The sequence below is a fragment of the Delphinus delphis genome, chromosome X (genome assembly GCF_949987515.2).
Source record: "Delphinus delphis chromosome X, mDelDel1.2, whole genome shotgun sequence".
In the NCBI taxonomy this organism is placed as follows: domain Eukaryota; kingdom Metazoa; phylum Chordata; class Mammalia; order Artiodactyla; family Delphinidae; genus Delphinus; species Delphinus delphis.
The window spans coordinates 57,521,149-57,537,736 of NC_082704.1; the positions used below are offsets into that span (position 1 = coordinate 57,521,149).

Sequence of the window (16,588 nt, forward strand, 5' to 3'; positions counted from 1 at the left end):
AGCTTTTTGAGTGTCCCTTTTTCTCATTTATCTTAAAAATTATCCACCAACATATTTTCATTCCTTATAAATCTTGCTCTTGTGACTATCCACCCATTGACTTAACCTCTAAGACTGAACTTTAAATAATGGAGTCATTACTCAGCTTTGAGTGTCAAAGCTGACATTTTGAGTTCACCAGGAGAAAAATGGACTTAAAAACCAAGCTTTCTGAGAGAGATAAAAGGAATTTATAAATCCCTCCCACAAATGGAAAATATATGAAGAGCAAATGGAGGTCAATATATAAGGTTTTATTATAAACAAAGGATAGAAAAAACTTGGAATACAAGGTAAAGGGAGATTCTCACCAATCCAGAAGAGGAAATAGAAGCTCTCTGAGAGGGAAAAACAAAAATAGGGGGACAGGGAGGAAGAGGAGAAAGGGCGGGAAAAAATTAATTAAGTATAAAGCTCAAGGTCGAGACCCAGCCATATCTACAGATGTTCTGAATTTAGCAGCACAGAGAGCATCAGACCTACCATGCTGAGAATAGACAATTAACACTGTGCAAAAGTAGAGGAAACACAGACTTATTCCCAGAAACCATGCAAATGAATTACACTTCAACCAAAGATCAGAGAGCCAAAAAGGGAGGACAACAATGGGAAGAGCAGCCCTTCCATCCAAAATGAGATGTCTAACTAAGCTTCCCCTTACAGCCAGGTTTTGAAGGAAGGGGGATTGAAAGTGAGATCTTCTAAAGGAGAGAAATAGAAACTTTAAATTTACAGAGTATTTACCTCCAAAGAGATTGGATTGACCTTGAAGAGACTGCTATAAACCAGAGAAAATCTAGTTACTTCCAGCAAGTTAACATTTTCCCCCTAATTATCAGTAAGAAAGACTGCTCATAAAGATATGGATTAAATAATTAAATATGGTTTTTGCATATCTGAATCCTAGTATACTATGTTTCTATCTTGCTGTGTCTGAATTTGGTTGAGTTTTTACTATATGCAACAACTGCCTAGGAAATGTCTTTATTTCTCACTAAAATCTGTCCTTTAGAATTTTTAGTCATTTTCCTTTTGGTTCTTTCATAAGTATAGAACAGTTAATCACTTTTGTAATATGACTTTTTAAAAATAATTATAAATATTTTCTTAAATCACAAGCCAGTTCTCTCTGCTCCAGTCTAAATATTATTTTTAACTTTTTGACATTTGTTTTGCAAATCTTTTGAGTCCTTTGGAAGTACTCTTCATCTTTCTCATCTGTGAGCCCCAAACTTGTCAGTATTCCAGGAAAATGGAACTATTCTTCAGAGAACATATAAACTCAAAATTTAAAACTATCTTTCATTTTTAATCCAATTTTCTCTAAAAATAAAACAGGAGTAATCATACCAAAGGAGCATATCTTGGTTTTGGAGGTGGAGGAGGATTCTGGCACCCACAGAGACGTTTGGCCTTAGGTGATGGCAGTAAAGTCTCACAAGGAAGTAGTGGTGGTCTTTCTCTTGATGGAGGAACTCTACCTGTACCTACCTTTTTCCCTTTTTCTTTGAATGTAGTCCTTTTGGATGGCATTTTGAAATTTCTCTTTGGTTCCAGTGCTTCCTTCTTTGAATCTGTAGATGTGACATCTGATTCATCAACTATCCTTTTAGGCCTAAGTTTATATAGTGACTCTTCAGATTCAGCATCTGAACTTTTCAATGTTTCAGGCTTCTTTAGGTTTTTCTCGGAAGACACATCAGATTCAGCATCACTAGACTCTAGGTCCTTCTTTGCATCCTTGTTGTTTGCATCTTTTTTGAATCTTTCTTAACCTTCTTTTAATCCTCTTGTCCGTCTTTGATTCCCAATCAGACTTGGTTTCAGTAGACTCTTCAGACTTCATTGCAGACTTCCTTTTGTCATCTTTCTTTGAATTTTTTACCCATTTTTGTATCCCCTTCAGATTCAGAATCAGCATCAGTAGACACAACATCCTTCTTGGCATCCTTTTCCTTGTCATCTTTCTTTGAATTTTTCTTTGCATCTTTTGAATCTACAGATTCTTCTGCATCCTTCTGGCCATCTTTTTTGTCATCTTTCTTTGAATCTTTCTTTGCATCCTTTGAGTTTCCAGATTCTGCATCAGTAGACTCTGTGTCCTTCTTTGCACCCTTCTTGCTGTCTTTCATTGCACTTTTCTTATCTTTCTTCTCATCTTTCTTTGCATCTTTTGAATCTTCAGATTCAGCATCAGAGCCCTTCCCCTTTGTATCCTTTTTTGCATCCTTCTTTGGAAGCTTTTTAAAATTATTCTGTGAGTAGTTATTTAACCACATATCAAATTCCATGGGTTCAGCACCAGACTCCTCTAAATACATCATTAAATCCATATTTGAACTACTTTTTGAGCAAATCTCTGATTTGGCATCACGATTGTTCTTTCAGCTCCTATAATACTTCTTTGTACATATGGATTCAAAATCCATCTCCCTGGAATCCTTTGAATATCTCTTATCTTTTTTTTATCCTTTATTGAGACTGACTTAGAACCTTTGGATTCTGGGTTTGCTTCTGAATTGGACTTTGACTTCTTAGATAGTTGACTTTCATGTGATGATTTTGATGGAGTTTTAACTGCTTTATTTCCTCTTTTAGGTTTCTCATTATTTACTGTTTTCTTGGATTCTAAAGTTGTTTTGTGTGGGCCTATAGCTTTCTTGGAAACTTTCTTCAAATTTATTCCTTTTTTGTCATCTTTGGACTTTTTAGATTCTGCCTTTTTAGAATGAGTGATAAGAGTATAAGAATGTCTGAGTGAAGCCTGTCTCCTGATAGTTAAATTAATAGATGACCTTTGAAATGTTTTTCTTAATGAATGTATTATCCATATATGAGCTGGCTTCTGAGCTTCATCTAAATTTCTTTTGTCATGTCTATGAAAAAAATTTGGTTAGAATAATGATGTGTTTTTTGAATTAGTTATATCTTGTTATATTGAAACATAAAAATAGTCTAGCTTTTAGATAACCATCTATTTAAATAGTTTTTTTTTTCCTTTTCAACATTCTATGTGTGTTTGTGTGTGTATGTGAGATAACTCCACTTTGGAAATAAAATAAATTTAGGAGGAACCTTAGAATTTCCTCAGTGATTAATATTAGGATCAGAGCAGGCCCACATGATCCATGACATTTCAGGTCCTGTCCTCACAACTGATAATATGTTCCATTTGGACTCCTACAGGGGAGAGATATTTTGGAACATTTAATGTACCCCTCAGCCCCAAGTCAGATCAGAAATAAGCTGATGCCCTTGAAGGTTGTTATGATAATTCTTATGATAGGCTACAATTTTATAGACTTCAGGTCTAGCTTGACTTCTACACCTACTTTCAAGGTCTCTGAACAGATTGAAAGCCTAAGATCCCTGCTGTGAAATACTGCCAAAAACAAAGACATAAAATAAAACAAATATTATATACACATTTCTTAGTGTAACAATAGTGTATATTTTTTACTCCAACCCAAACATTTCTCAAATCTGGTTGTCATAGTGGCCACATAGACTAATTTACATTTACTTCTTATACTCCTTCAGCTATCCATTAGGGATATCACCAGTCAGTGGAATTGTTATATGGAATTAAAGGAGGACAATGAAGAGAAGCATGAAACTTTGATCTCTACAGATGTAAAAATGACCATTGAATAAATGCATTGACTGTGACCCTGCTTTGGGAGATACTTTTAAAATATATTTTGATATCTGGGTGATCTCCGTAGGCTAGCTTTTCTTTTTGTTAGTTGATAGAATAACTTCACTTTATAAAAGCAGTAGAAAACGTGAATCTCCAAGTATCTAGTATTTGAATGCCAGATTAAAGAAAATGGAAAGGCCCTGAAACCTCATCAAGATGCGCTCCTCAAGTAGTGAAATTGAGACTGTGATTAAGAATCTTCCAACAAACAAAAGCCCAGGAACAGATGGCTTCACAGGCGAATTCTATCAAACATTTAGAGAAGAGCAAACACTTATCCTTCTCAAAATCTTCCATAATATAGCAGAGGGAGGAACACTCCCAAACTCATTCTACGAGGCCACCATAACCCTGATATGAAAACCAGACAAAGATGTCACAAAGAAAGAAAACTACAGGCCAATATCACTGATGAACATTGACGGAAATATGCTCAACAAAATACTAGCAAAGAGAATCCAACATCACATTAAAAGGATCATACACCATGATCAAGTGAGATTTATTCCAGGAATGCAAGGATTTTTTCAATATATGCAAATCAATCAATGTAATACACCATATTAACAAATTGAAAGAGAAAAAACATATGATCATCTCAATAGATGCAAAAAAAGCACTTGACAAAATTCAAAAAACATTTATGATAAAAGACTTCCAGAAAGTAGGCATAAAAGAAACTTACCTCAACATAATAAAGGCCATATATGAAAAACCCACAGCCAACATCATTCTCAATGGTGAAAAACTGAAAACATTTTCACTAAGATCTGGAACAAGGCAAGATTTTCCTCTCTCAACACTATTATTCAACATAGTTTTGGAAGTTTTAGCCACAGTGATCAGACAAGAAAAAGAAATAAAAGGAATCCAAACTGGAAAAGAAGAAGTAAATCTGTCACTGTTTGCAGATGGCATGATACTAAACATAGAGAATCCTATAGATGCAACCAGGAAACTACTAGAGCTAATCAATGAATTTGGTAAAACAGCAGGATATAAAATTATGCACAGAACTCTCTTGCGTTCCTATACACTAATATTGAAAAATCTGAAAGAGAAATTAAGGAAACACTCATATTTATCATTGTAACAAAAAGAAGAAAAAACCTAGGAATAAACCTACCTAGGGAGAGAAAAGACCTGTATGCAGAAAACTATAAGACCCTGATGAAAGAAATTAAAGATAATACAAACAGATGGAGAGATACACCATGATCTTGGATTGGAAGTATCAACACGTGAAAGTGACTATACTATCGAAAGTAATGTACAGATTCAACGCAATCCTTATCAAACTACCAATGGCAGTTTTCACAGAAAGAAAACAAAATACTTCACAATTTTATGGAAACACAAAAGACCCTGAATAGCCAAAGCAATCTTGAGAGAGAAAAACGGATCTGGAGGAATCAGGCTCCCTGACTTCAGATTATACTGCAAAGCTACAATAATCAACACAGTATGGTACTGGCACAGAAAGAGAAATATAAATCAATGGAACAGGATAGAAAAGCAAGAGTTAAACCCATGCACATATGGTCACCTTATTTTGATAAAGGAGGCAAGAATATGCAGTGGAGAAAAGACAGCATCTTCAATAAGTGGTGCTGGGAATACAGGACAGCTGCATGTAAAGAATGAAATTAGAATACTCCCTAACACCATACACAAAAATAAACTCAAAATGGATTAAAGACCTAAATGTAAGGCCAGAAACTATTAAACTCTTAGACAAAAACATAGGCAGAACACTCTATGGCATAAATCACAGCAAGATCCTTTTTGACCCATGTCCTAGAAAAGTGGAAATAAAAGCAAAAATTAACAAATGGGACCTAATGAAATTTAAAAGCTTTTGCATATCAAAGGAAAACATAAACAAGACAGAAAGACAACCCTCAGAATGGGAGAAAATATTTGTAAGGAAGCAAGTGAGAAAGGATTAAGCTCCAAAATTTACAAGCAGCTCATGCAGCTGAATATAAAAAAAACAAACAACTCAATGCAAAATGGGCAGAAGACCTAAGCAGACATTTCTCCAAAGAAGATATAGATTGCCAACAAACACATGAAAGAATTCTCAACATCATAATCATTAGAGAAATGAAAATCAACGCTACAATGAGATATCACCTCACAGTGTTCAGAATGGCGATCATCAAAAAATCTACAAACAATAAATGCTGCTGAGGTTGTGGAGAAAAGGGAACCCTCTTGCACTGTTGTTGGGAATGAAAATTGATACAGCCACTATGTAGAACAGTGTGGAAGTTCCTTAAAAAAGTAAAAATAGAACTACCATACAACCCAGCAATCCCACTACTGGACATATACTCTGAAAAAAACATAATTCAAGAAGAATCATGTACCACAATGTTCATTGCAACACTATTTACAATAGTCAGGACATGGAGCAACCTACATGTCCATCGACAGATGAATCAATAAAGAAGATGTGGAACATATATATAATGGAATATTACTCAGACATAAAAAGAAACGAAATTGAGTTATTTGTAGTGATGTGGATGCACCTAGAGTCTGTCATACAGAGTGAAGTAAACCAGAAAGAGAAAAAAAAATACCATATGCTAACATATATACATGGAATCTAAAAAAAAAGAAAAATGGCTCTGCAAAACCTAGGTGCAGGACAGGAATAAAGACACAGACCTGGATAATGGACTTGAGGATACAGGGAGGGGGAATAGTAAGCTGGGGTAAAGTGAGAGAGTGGCATTGACATATATACACTACCAACTGTAAAATAGATAGCTAGTGGGAAGCAGCTGCATATCACAGGGAGATCAGCTCGGTGCTTTGTGACCACCTAGAGGGGTGGGTTATGGAGGGTGGGAGGGAGATGCAAGAGGGAGGAAGTATAAGGATATATGTATATATATAGCTGATTCACTTTGTTATAAAGCAGAAACTAACACAGCATTGTAAAGCAATTATGCTCCAATAAAGATGTTTAGAAAAAATTGTCTCCTCTTCTAAGACTCAAATTTTATATGTTGTTTTGTGGCCGGTTAAATTTTCCTGATAGATCCCTCCAGTTGCAACATTAGATTCTCCAGCTTACCTAGACTATGAGGTATATAATGCCTTTGAAATTGAGAACCATGTATAAATAAAGTTTAATCTGAAGTAGTTGGAGGCAATCTACTATACAGGGAGTTATAAATTTAGAAATATCTGCTTCCAATTGGTAGTAAAATTCAAATTTTATATATATATATAATTTATATTTATATATTGTCTCATCTTAAATTTCATAATAAATGACATTAATATTTACAAGAACTGCAGTTTGTGTTTCTGAAGGTCTTAATCTCTTTTTACTACCTGGCTGTGGTTGTTTGGGAAATGTAAAGTGAAGTATTGTTGATTCCATAATTTTCTGCTTGATTCCCTGACTGAAATAAGAGAGAATAATAGACAATTTGCAGTTAATAGCCAGACTTTCATCAGCCCTGAACTATTCTTGAGCAATAAATATATTAAGTTGTCACTCAAAATATAGCTTTCCCCCCGGAGTTTGTAGTTTATTTGCATATTAGTTAGGAAAGATAAAAACTGATTTCTCCATTTAGCACCAAAATAACTTTAAAATGACATTGGTAATTTTATTTTCTAGATGAAACCAATTTTCACAGTTACATAAATCATAATAATTACAATAATACAATCAAAGTGTAAGAAGGGAAAAGAGAGAAAAATTCACTGTTTCCATCAAAACATCTCCATCAACTCAACTGTGTTGTTTTTTTTCTTTATGTCATTTTGGTTGGATTGCAGCAAATATAACGTCTTTTTTTATAATCCCAATAATAGCTAGCACAATCCCGAGAATAGTCAGTAAAACTCTCGATTCCTTAAACCTAAGTGCATCTTTTAGTTCTCCTCTGACCCCAATGACCTCCCAAGTCACAGAAATTACGGCCATAGACCCAAATGCTACATGAAGGTCTGAAACCCTTATTTAAAGAAAGGGCATGAAGCTTGTCTTTTTGCCTTGTTTATGGTTTCCTTTACTGTGCAAAAGCTTTTACGTTTCATTAGGTCCCATTTGTTTATTTTTGTTTTTATTTCCATTTCTCTAGAAGGTGGGTCAAAAAGGATCTTGCTGTGATTTATGTCATACAGTGTTCGGCTTACGTTTTCCTCTAAGAGTTTGATAGTGTCTGGCCTTACATTGAGGTCTTTAATCCATTTTGAGTTTATTTTTGTGTATGGTGTTAGGGAGTGTTCGAATTTCGTTCTTTTACATGTAGCTGTCCAGTTTTCCCAGCACCACTTATTGAAGAGGTTGCCTTTTCTCCACTGTATATTCTTGCCTCCTTTATCAAAGATAAGGTGACCATATGTGTGTGGGTTTATCTCTGGGCTTTCTATCCTGTTCCATTGATCTATATTTCTGCTTTTGTGCCAGTACCATACTGTCTTGATTACTGTAGCTTTGTAGTATAGTCTGATGTCAGGGAGCCTGATTCCTCCAGCTCCATTTTTCTTTCTCAAGATTGTTTTGGCTATTCGGGGTCATTTGTGTTTCCATACAAATTGTGAAAATTTTTTTCTGGTTCTGTGTAAAAAGCCAGTGATACTTTGATAGGAATTGCATTGAATCTGTAGATTGAGTTGGAGAAAATATTTACAAATGAAGCAACTGACAAAGGATTAATCTCCAAAATTTACAAGCAGCTCATGAAGCTCAATATCAAAAAACAAAGAACCCAATCCAAAAATGGGCAGAAGACCTAAATAGACATTTCTTCAAAGAAGATATACAGATTGCCAACAAACACATGAAAGAATGCTCAACATCGTTAATCATTAGAGAAATGTAAATCAAAACTACAATGAGATATCATCTCACACTGGTCAGTATGACCATCATCAAAAAATCTAGAAACAATAAATGCTGGAGAGGGTGTGGAGAAAAGGGAACCCTTTGTTGGTAGGAATGTAAATTGATACAGCCACTATGAAGAACAATATGGAGTTTCCTTATAAAACTAAAAAGAGAACTACCATCTGACCCAGAAATCCCACTACTGGGTATATACCCTGAGAAAACCATAATTCCAAAAGAGTCATGTACCACAATGTTCTTTGCAGCTCTATTTACAGTAACCAGGGCATGGAAACAGTCTAAGTGTCCATCGACAGATGAATGGATAAAGAAGATGTGGCACATATATACAATGGAATATTACTCAGCCATAGAAAGGAACAAAACTCAGTTATTTGTAGTGAGGTGGATGGACCTAAAGTCTGTCATACAGAGTGAAGTAAGTCAGAAGGAGAAAATCTAATACCATATGGTAACACATATATAGGGAATCTAAAAAAAACAAAAAGTTCATGAAGAACCTAGGGGCAAGATGGGAATAAAGACACAGACCTATTAGAGAATTGACTTGAGGACATGGGGAGGGGGAAGAGTAAGCTGGGACAAAGTGAGAGAGCAGTAATGTATATATGGACATATATGCACTACCAAATATAAAATTGATAACTAATGGGAAGCAATTGCATAGCACAGGGAGATCAGCTCGGTGCTTTGTGACCAGCCAGAAGGGTTGGATAGGGAGAGTGGGCAGCAGGGAGACACAAGAGGGAAGAGATATGGGGATATATACATATGTATAACTGATTCACCTTGTTATAAAGCAGAAACGAACACACCATTGTAAAGCAATTATACTCAGAAAGGACATGTACACATTTGAGGGCACCAGAATAGAGTGATTAGGAGGATCAAACTATCTGGGAACTATCAAAAGAAGAGGTATTGAGATAATTCAGATACTTCTCCTGGAGATGAGGAGGTTAATGAGAGATGCGATCATTATACTCAAACATTTAAAGAGCTGGTATATACAAGAATGGTAGCAAAAGTAACAATAGGATTCCTGCAACTGCTAACACTTATACAGTGTTTATGCTATACTATGTTTTAAGCACTTTACATATATCAACTTATTAATCATCACAACCCTTTGAATTAGGTAATATAATTTATAATTGCCTCCATTTTACAGATATAGAAAAATAGAGCACTGAGAGAGGTTAAATTACTTGCCCCAAAATCATAAAGTAAGTAGAAGAGTTAAGATTCAAACACAGATAGTTTGGCTCCAGAATACATGCTCTTAATTACAATGTTAGAGATTTCACCTACATGTTTCATGAGGGAATAACTAGACCAATGGATAAACGTTGTAGCAGTGCAAGTGGATTTCAGCTCAATATATTAAGGAGAACTCTTCTATAGTTGTAGCTTTTCAACACCTGGAATATCCACTTTCATCTTTCTGACTATATTTTCCTTCTCTACTTTGAGTTTTGTAATGGTGAACTTTAAAAACAAGAAAACCTTTTGCAAATAAGTTTGATTTTTATAATTAGGAAGAACTAAATATTTCCTTTTAAAATAGCTAGTAGAAACCCACATCAAGTCCAGAAATACTTTAAACGCACACACACACACACACACACACACACACACACAGACACCAATATACATGGTTCTCTTAAACTTTAGCAAAAATTCAGGGCCTTTAAGCTTTATCACATTTAATGGAAGAGACTAGTCATTTTCCATAAAATTATTTTCAAATATAATCTAAATAATATTGAGCTCCAAAGACTAAATCCTTACTTGGTAAGGAATTATCATATGTTCTGATGTTTACTTCTCGTCTGTTAAAAAAAAGAAAATGTTTAATTGAATTTGTATTATGGCTAATAATAACAATGACTATTATTACTAAGATGCCTTTAATAGTAATGCTTTGAGAAATCTTGGAAAGTACTCATTTATTCTGGTAATAATTATACTGTCCATCGAGGATACACATGGTATAATTTATTTTTATTTTTATTGTTTAATTTTTATGGGCTATTTTAAAATTTTTTATGTTTTTAAAAAAATTATTTTATTTATTTTTAAATATTACTTCCTTATTAATTAAGGGGAACAGTAGGTTGTGACCACTGTTAATTCTGAGATTGTACTTATATACACAAATACTTTAGAGCATGATTTTTTGACTGACCTAAGCCATCAAGTTTGTAAAAACAAACAAAAATAGGTCAAAATGATCAAATATATTTATATATGAGTCAAATTTATTTTCATTTCCTAAGTACAGCTTTGGTACCAGCACAAAGCCTGGTCCATATTCATCATTAAATAACTACTGACTTACTTAGAAAGATTTTGGAGACACTGAGTAATAAAAATATCTAGTCCAGTGGTTCTCAACTAGAGGTAAACATGATAATTAACTTGGACATTTTTAAAATGTAAACATGTCTGAGAACTGCTCCTGGACCCATGAAGCAGAATATCTGTGTGTGGCTTTATCAAGCCTGTATTTAAAAACTCTCCAAGTTATTTGGAAACTCAGTTGAAGTTAAGAATCACTGCTTTGAATTGTCTTGAAACAGGAAACTTCATAGATTTCTGAAATAGTCAAAGCTTGTGGTTTTGCTTTTACAAAATATAGATCAATTGTCTATTAGTTTGTGTTGAAACCATATTCATTCTATAGAGTAGCTAGAAGATTATATGGCCTGGGAGTTTGGAAATTTAACAGTTTGGAAGTCTGACATGCTGGCTGGATCACTGCTTTCACATCCTGGGAAAAATACTTTGCATCTGCATTGATTTTGACTTATTTCCTACAGTCTAAAGTAATTTTTTTCAAACTTTCTTTTGAGCACAACTCAATAATTGTGATGTGTGTATAATTCATATTCTACTGTAATAATATACCTTATAAATTATATATTAAGATAGAAAAAATTGATATGAAATAAAATATATAAATTAAAATTCTCATATCCTGTCCCTACAATCCAATGGATTGTCCTGCACATGCACCTCACTTTGGAAAACACTAGAAAGGGCAATCAAGGAACAGTGAGAAATGGGAAAATTCTGCCAACATGCTTGTCTTATATAGATGTGGGCTTAGTCTCAAATTATTGGAAATTCAAATATAGTTAAACCTCTGAAAAGTTTTATTCATTTCAAAATATACTTTTTTAGTGCTATAAATGATTATGTGTATATTCCTTTGGTACATAGGTGATCCGAATCTGTATCCTGACATAAAGGGAAAAATTAGTAATAGAAGCCAGAAGAGAATGGAAGGGTATATTTAAAATTCTAAAAAAAAAAAAAAAAAAAAAAAAAAAAAACCATGCAAATTTAAGATTCTTAACCCAGCAAAATTATTCTTCAAAAATGAACATAACTTGTTTCTCCATTCAACCGATGATAGACATTTAGGTTGCTTCCATCTCCGGGCTATTGGAAATAGAGCTGCAATGAACATTTTGGTACATGACTCTTTTTGAATTACGGTTTTCTCAGGGTATATGCCCAGTAGTGGTATTGCTGGGTTGTATGGTAGTTCTATTTGTAGTATTTTAAGGAACCTCCATATTGTTCTCCATAGTGGCTGTATCAATTTACATTCCCACCAGCAGTGCAAGAGTGTTCCCTTTTCTCCACACTCTCTCCAGCATTTATTGTTTCTAGATTTTTTGATGATGGCCATTCTGACTGGTGTGAGATGAAATCTTATTGTAGCTTTGATTTGCATTTCTCTAATGATTAATGATGTGGAGCATTCTTTCATGTGTTTGTTGGCAACCTGTATATCTTCTTTGGAGAAATATCTATTTAGGTCTTCTGCCCATTTTTGGATTGGGTTGCTTTTTTTTTGTTATTGAGCTGCATGAGCTGCTTGTAAATTTTGGAGATTAATCCTTTGTCAGTTACTTCATTTGCAAATATTTTCTCCCATTCTGAGGGTTGTCTTTCTGTCTTGTTTATGGTTTCCTTTGCTGTGCAAAAGCTTTGCAGTTCCATTGGGTCCCATTTGTTTATTCCTGTTTTTATTTCCATTTCTCTAGGAGGTGGGTCAAAAAGGATCTTGCTGTGATTTATGTCATATAGTGTTCTGCCTATGATTTCCTCTAAGAGTTTGATAGTTTCTGGCCTTACATCTAGGACTTTAATCCATTTTGAGCTTATTTTTGTGTATGGTGTTAGGGAGTGTTCTAATCTCATTGATTAGAATCTCATTTTAAATCTCATTAAAAAAATCTCATTTTACATGTACTTGTCCAGTTTTCCCAGCACCACTTATTGAAGAGGCTGTCTTTTCTCCACTGTATATTCTTGCCTCCTTTATCAAAGATAAGGTGACCATATGTGCATGGATTTATCCCTGGGCTTTCTATCTTGTTCCATTGTTGTACATTTCTGTTTTTGTGCCAGTACCATATTGTCTTGATTACTGTAGCTTTGTAGTATAGTCTGATGTCAGGGAGCGTGATTCCTCCAGCTCCATTTTTAGTTCTCAAGATTGCTCTGGCTATTCGGGGTCTTTTGTGTTTCCATAAATATTGTGAATTTTTTTGTTCTAGTTCTGTGAAAAATGTCAGTGGTAGTTTGATAGGCATTGCATTGAATCTGTAGATTGCTTTGGGTAGTACAGTCATTTTCACAATGTTGATTCTTCCAATCCAAGAACATGGTATATCTCTCCATCTATTTATATCATCTTTAATTTCTTTCATTAGTGTCTTATAATTTTCTGCATACAGGTAAAATAGAATATTACTCAGCTGTTAAAGGAAACGAAATTGAGTTATTTGTAGTGAGGTGGATGGACCTAGAGTTTGTCCTACAGAGTGAAGTAAGTCAGAAAGAGAAAAACAAATACCATATGCTAACACATATATATGGAATCTAAGAAAAAAAATAAGGTCATGAAGAACCTAGGGGTAAGAAGGGAATAAAGACACAGACCTACTACAGCATGGACTTGAGGATATGGGGAGGGGGAACGGTAAGCTCTGACAAAGTGAGAGATTGGCATGGACATATATACACTACCAAATGTAAAATAGATAGCTAGTGGGAAGCAACCGCACAGCACAGGGAGATCAGCTAGGTGGTTTGTGACCACCTAGAAGGGTGGGGTAGGGAGGGTGGGAGGGGGGGAGATGAAGAGGGAAAAGATATGCGAACATATGTATATGTATAACTGATTCACTTTGTTATAAAGCAGAAACTAACACATTCTTGTAAAGCAGATATACTCCAATAAAGATGTTAAGAAAAAAAAAGAAGAAGCTTGCATTTCTGGGGAATGGTAAAAATACTAATTTGTGGTAAACATCAATAAATCAAAGGATTATGCTTTCATTTTTAAGCTAACCACAAAAGAATAATGAAAGGCATTTGCATAAAATAATAGAGAAGGAAATGTAAATAAAATGTTTTATTAACATAAAGGAAAGCAATAAAGGAGAAATAACAAAAAATATGGGACAAATAATAAACAAAAAATTAAATATTATATTTAAATCCAAACATAAAGTAACTACATTAAAAGCAAATGGAGTAAGATTAATAAGTTATAGAAATATTCTGTATAACATTGTGCCTATAGTTAACAATACAGTGTTTTACACACAAAAATTGGTAAGAGGATTGTTCTCATGTTAAGAAAAGTATGTGGACTAAGTACACCACTTAAAAAATGAAAATGTCACAGGGGATTATAGGAGATACACCAAGAATATAAGGACACATAATGGTTATTTTTTTTTAATGGAGAAGGGATACACTGTGCTCACCAATGGGTAATAACCTCCAAATGTAAAATAGCTAGCTAGTGGGAAGGAGTCACATGGCACAGGGAGATCAGCTCGGTTCTTTGTGACCAGCTAGAAGGGTGGGATAGGGACGGTGAGAGGGAGGGAGACACAAGAGGGAAGAGATATGGGGATATATGTATATGTATAACTGATTCTCTTTGTTATAAAGCAGAAACTAACACACCATTGTAAAGCAATTATACTCCAATAAAAATGTTAAAAAAAAAAGCTCATGGAGCTAAACTAATTTAACTAAGTTAACTTTAAGATAAATAAAAATAAATGGGGACATTTTATAATGGTACAAAGCTCAATCCAATAGAAAGATGTAGTAATTCAAGATTTTTATGTACCCACTGACATAGTTTTAAAAAATATAAAACCAAAATTTTAAAAGGAAAAGTCATAATGTGCAAACTGACAATTATAGTTGGAGACTTTGGCATACTCATTTTAATAACTAATAGACCAAGAAGACAAAAATGTATCAGTAGAGATATAGAAAATTTGAATAATATAATTAATACAACTTGACATAGTATAAAGACTTTACAGCAAACAACTGCACAATATACATTTTTTTCAAGTTCACATGGAACAGTTAACAAAAGTGACAATAGACTAGGCAATAAGCAAGTCTCAATAAGTATCAAAGTAATGAAATCATATGGTATATGTTTTCTGATAACAGTTGAATAAATCTAGAAATCAGTGACAAAAAAAATACTAAAAAATACCTAACAATTGGAAATTAATAATACAAACTATGGATTAAAGAATAACAAGGGAAACTAAAAAATATTTTGAACATTATTTTGAATAGCATAAAGAAAAATACAATAGTTAAATATCTGTGGGATATAAAAATTTATTAAAATCTTTATAACTTTAAATTTGTATATTAAAAAGAAGATAGGCTGAAAAATCAATGACTTAAATATCCATTTCATGAAACTAGAAACAAAACATCAGATTGAAGCCAATATATTTAAGAGGAAAAAATAATAAAGACACCAACAGAAAAAAATGAAAGAAAGCAAAAACTTTATGCCAATATATTTAAAAATTTAGACAAAATAAATAAGTTCCTTAAGAAAGAACACATGTGAAATCTGAAATAAGGGGTAATGGAAAATATGAATTATTGTATGTATATTAAAGACATTGCCTTTATAATTAAAAATGTACTGACATAGAGAATCCCAGGTGTGGATGTCTTCATTGATTAATTTTCCCAAACACCTAAGGAATAGGTAGTAACAGCTATTCAAAAACTCTTCCAAATAATAGAATAGTGGACTCACTTATCAATTTGTTCTATGAGAAGAGCATAACCTTGATACCAAAATCTGATGGGGTCATTAATAGGAAAAAAATTTACAGACCTATATCTCTCATAAACATGCCTGAATAGATGCCTGAATCCTTAAACATTTAAACGAATTAAATACATAGAAAGGATATTCTATCACAATCAAATGTGATTTATTTCAGGTTACTTTAACATTTGAAATTCACCACATGAACACATTAAAATAAAGAAGGGAAATTTATATAAACATTTCAATATGCAGATAAAATCTAACACATTCATGGTAAATTTTTTAGCAAACAAGGAATAGAAGAAAACTTCCTTAGCCTGATAAACAAAATGTACAGAAAACTAGAAAAAAATGTTAGTACCCAATGGTGAAGCATTAGAAACATTCCCCTTAAGCTCAGGAACAAGAAAAGGGTATCTGTTAGTACAACTTCAATGTGACATTTTACTGGGGGGTCCCAGCTAGTGCAATAAGGCAAGAAAAATATAAATAAAAATTCTAAGAATAGAAAAAAAAGAAATAAAACAGTTAGTATTTACTGGCAGCATGTTTACATAGAAAATCAATAATATCTACAGACACACAATTAGAATTACTAAAAGAATTTAACTAAATTGCTAGATATGAAGATTAAATGTAAAAATCAATTATATTTTTATATACAACAAAACAATTAAAATCATTGTAATAATAACATTTATATATAACATAAATACCAAATACTTAGATATAAATCTAAATATATATGTGCAATGCCTCTACACTGAAGGGTACAAATCAATATTAAGATAAATTAAAGAGAACATAAGTAAATGGAGGTATATACCATGTTCAG

General features: G+C 33.4%; 1 protein-coding gene across 1 annotated transcript; it reads right to left on the reverse strand.

Annotated features, from left to right (window-relative positions):
* Nucleotides 1–1,383: 1,383 nt before the first annotated feature.
* CYLC1 (cylicin 1) lies at nt 1,384–14,883 on the reverse strand. Its single transcript, XM_060002022.1, is given in 9 exon segments — nt 1,384–1,782; nt 1,784–1,916; nt 1,918–2,506; nt 2,509–2,915; nt 3,161–3,219; nt 7,044–7,120; nt 7,123–7,161; nt 10,410–10,450; nt 14,870–14,883. Coding segments are annotated over 9 exon segments (1,758 nt in total).
* Between the last annotated feature and the right edge of the window lie 1,705 nt (nt 14,884–16,588).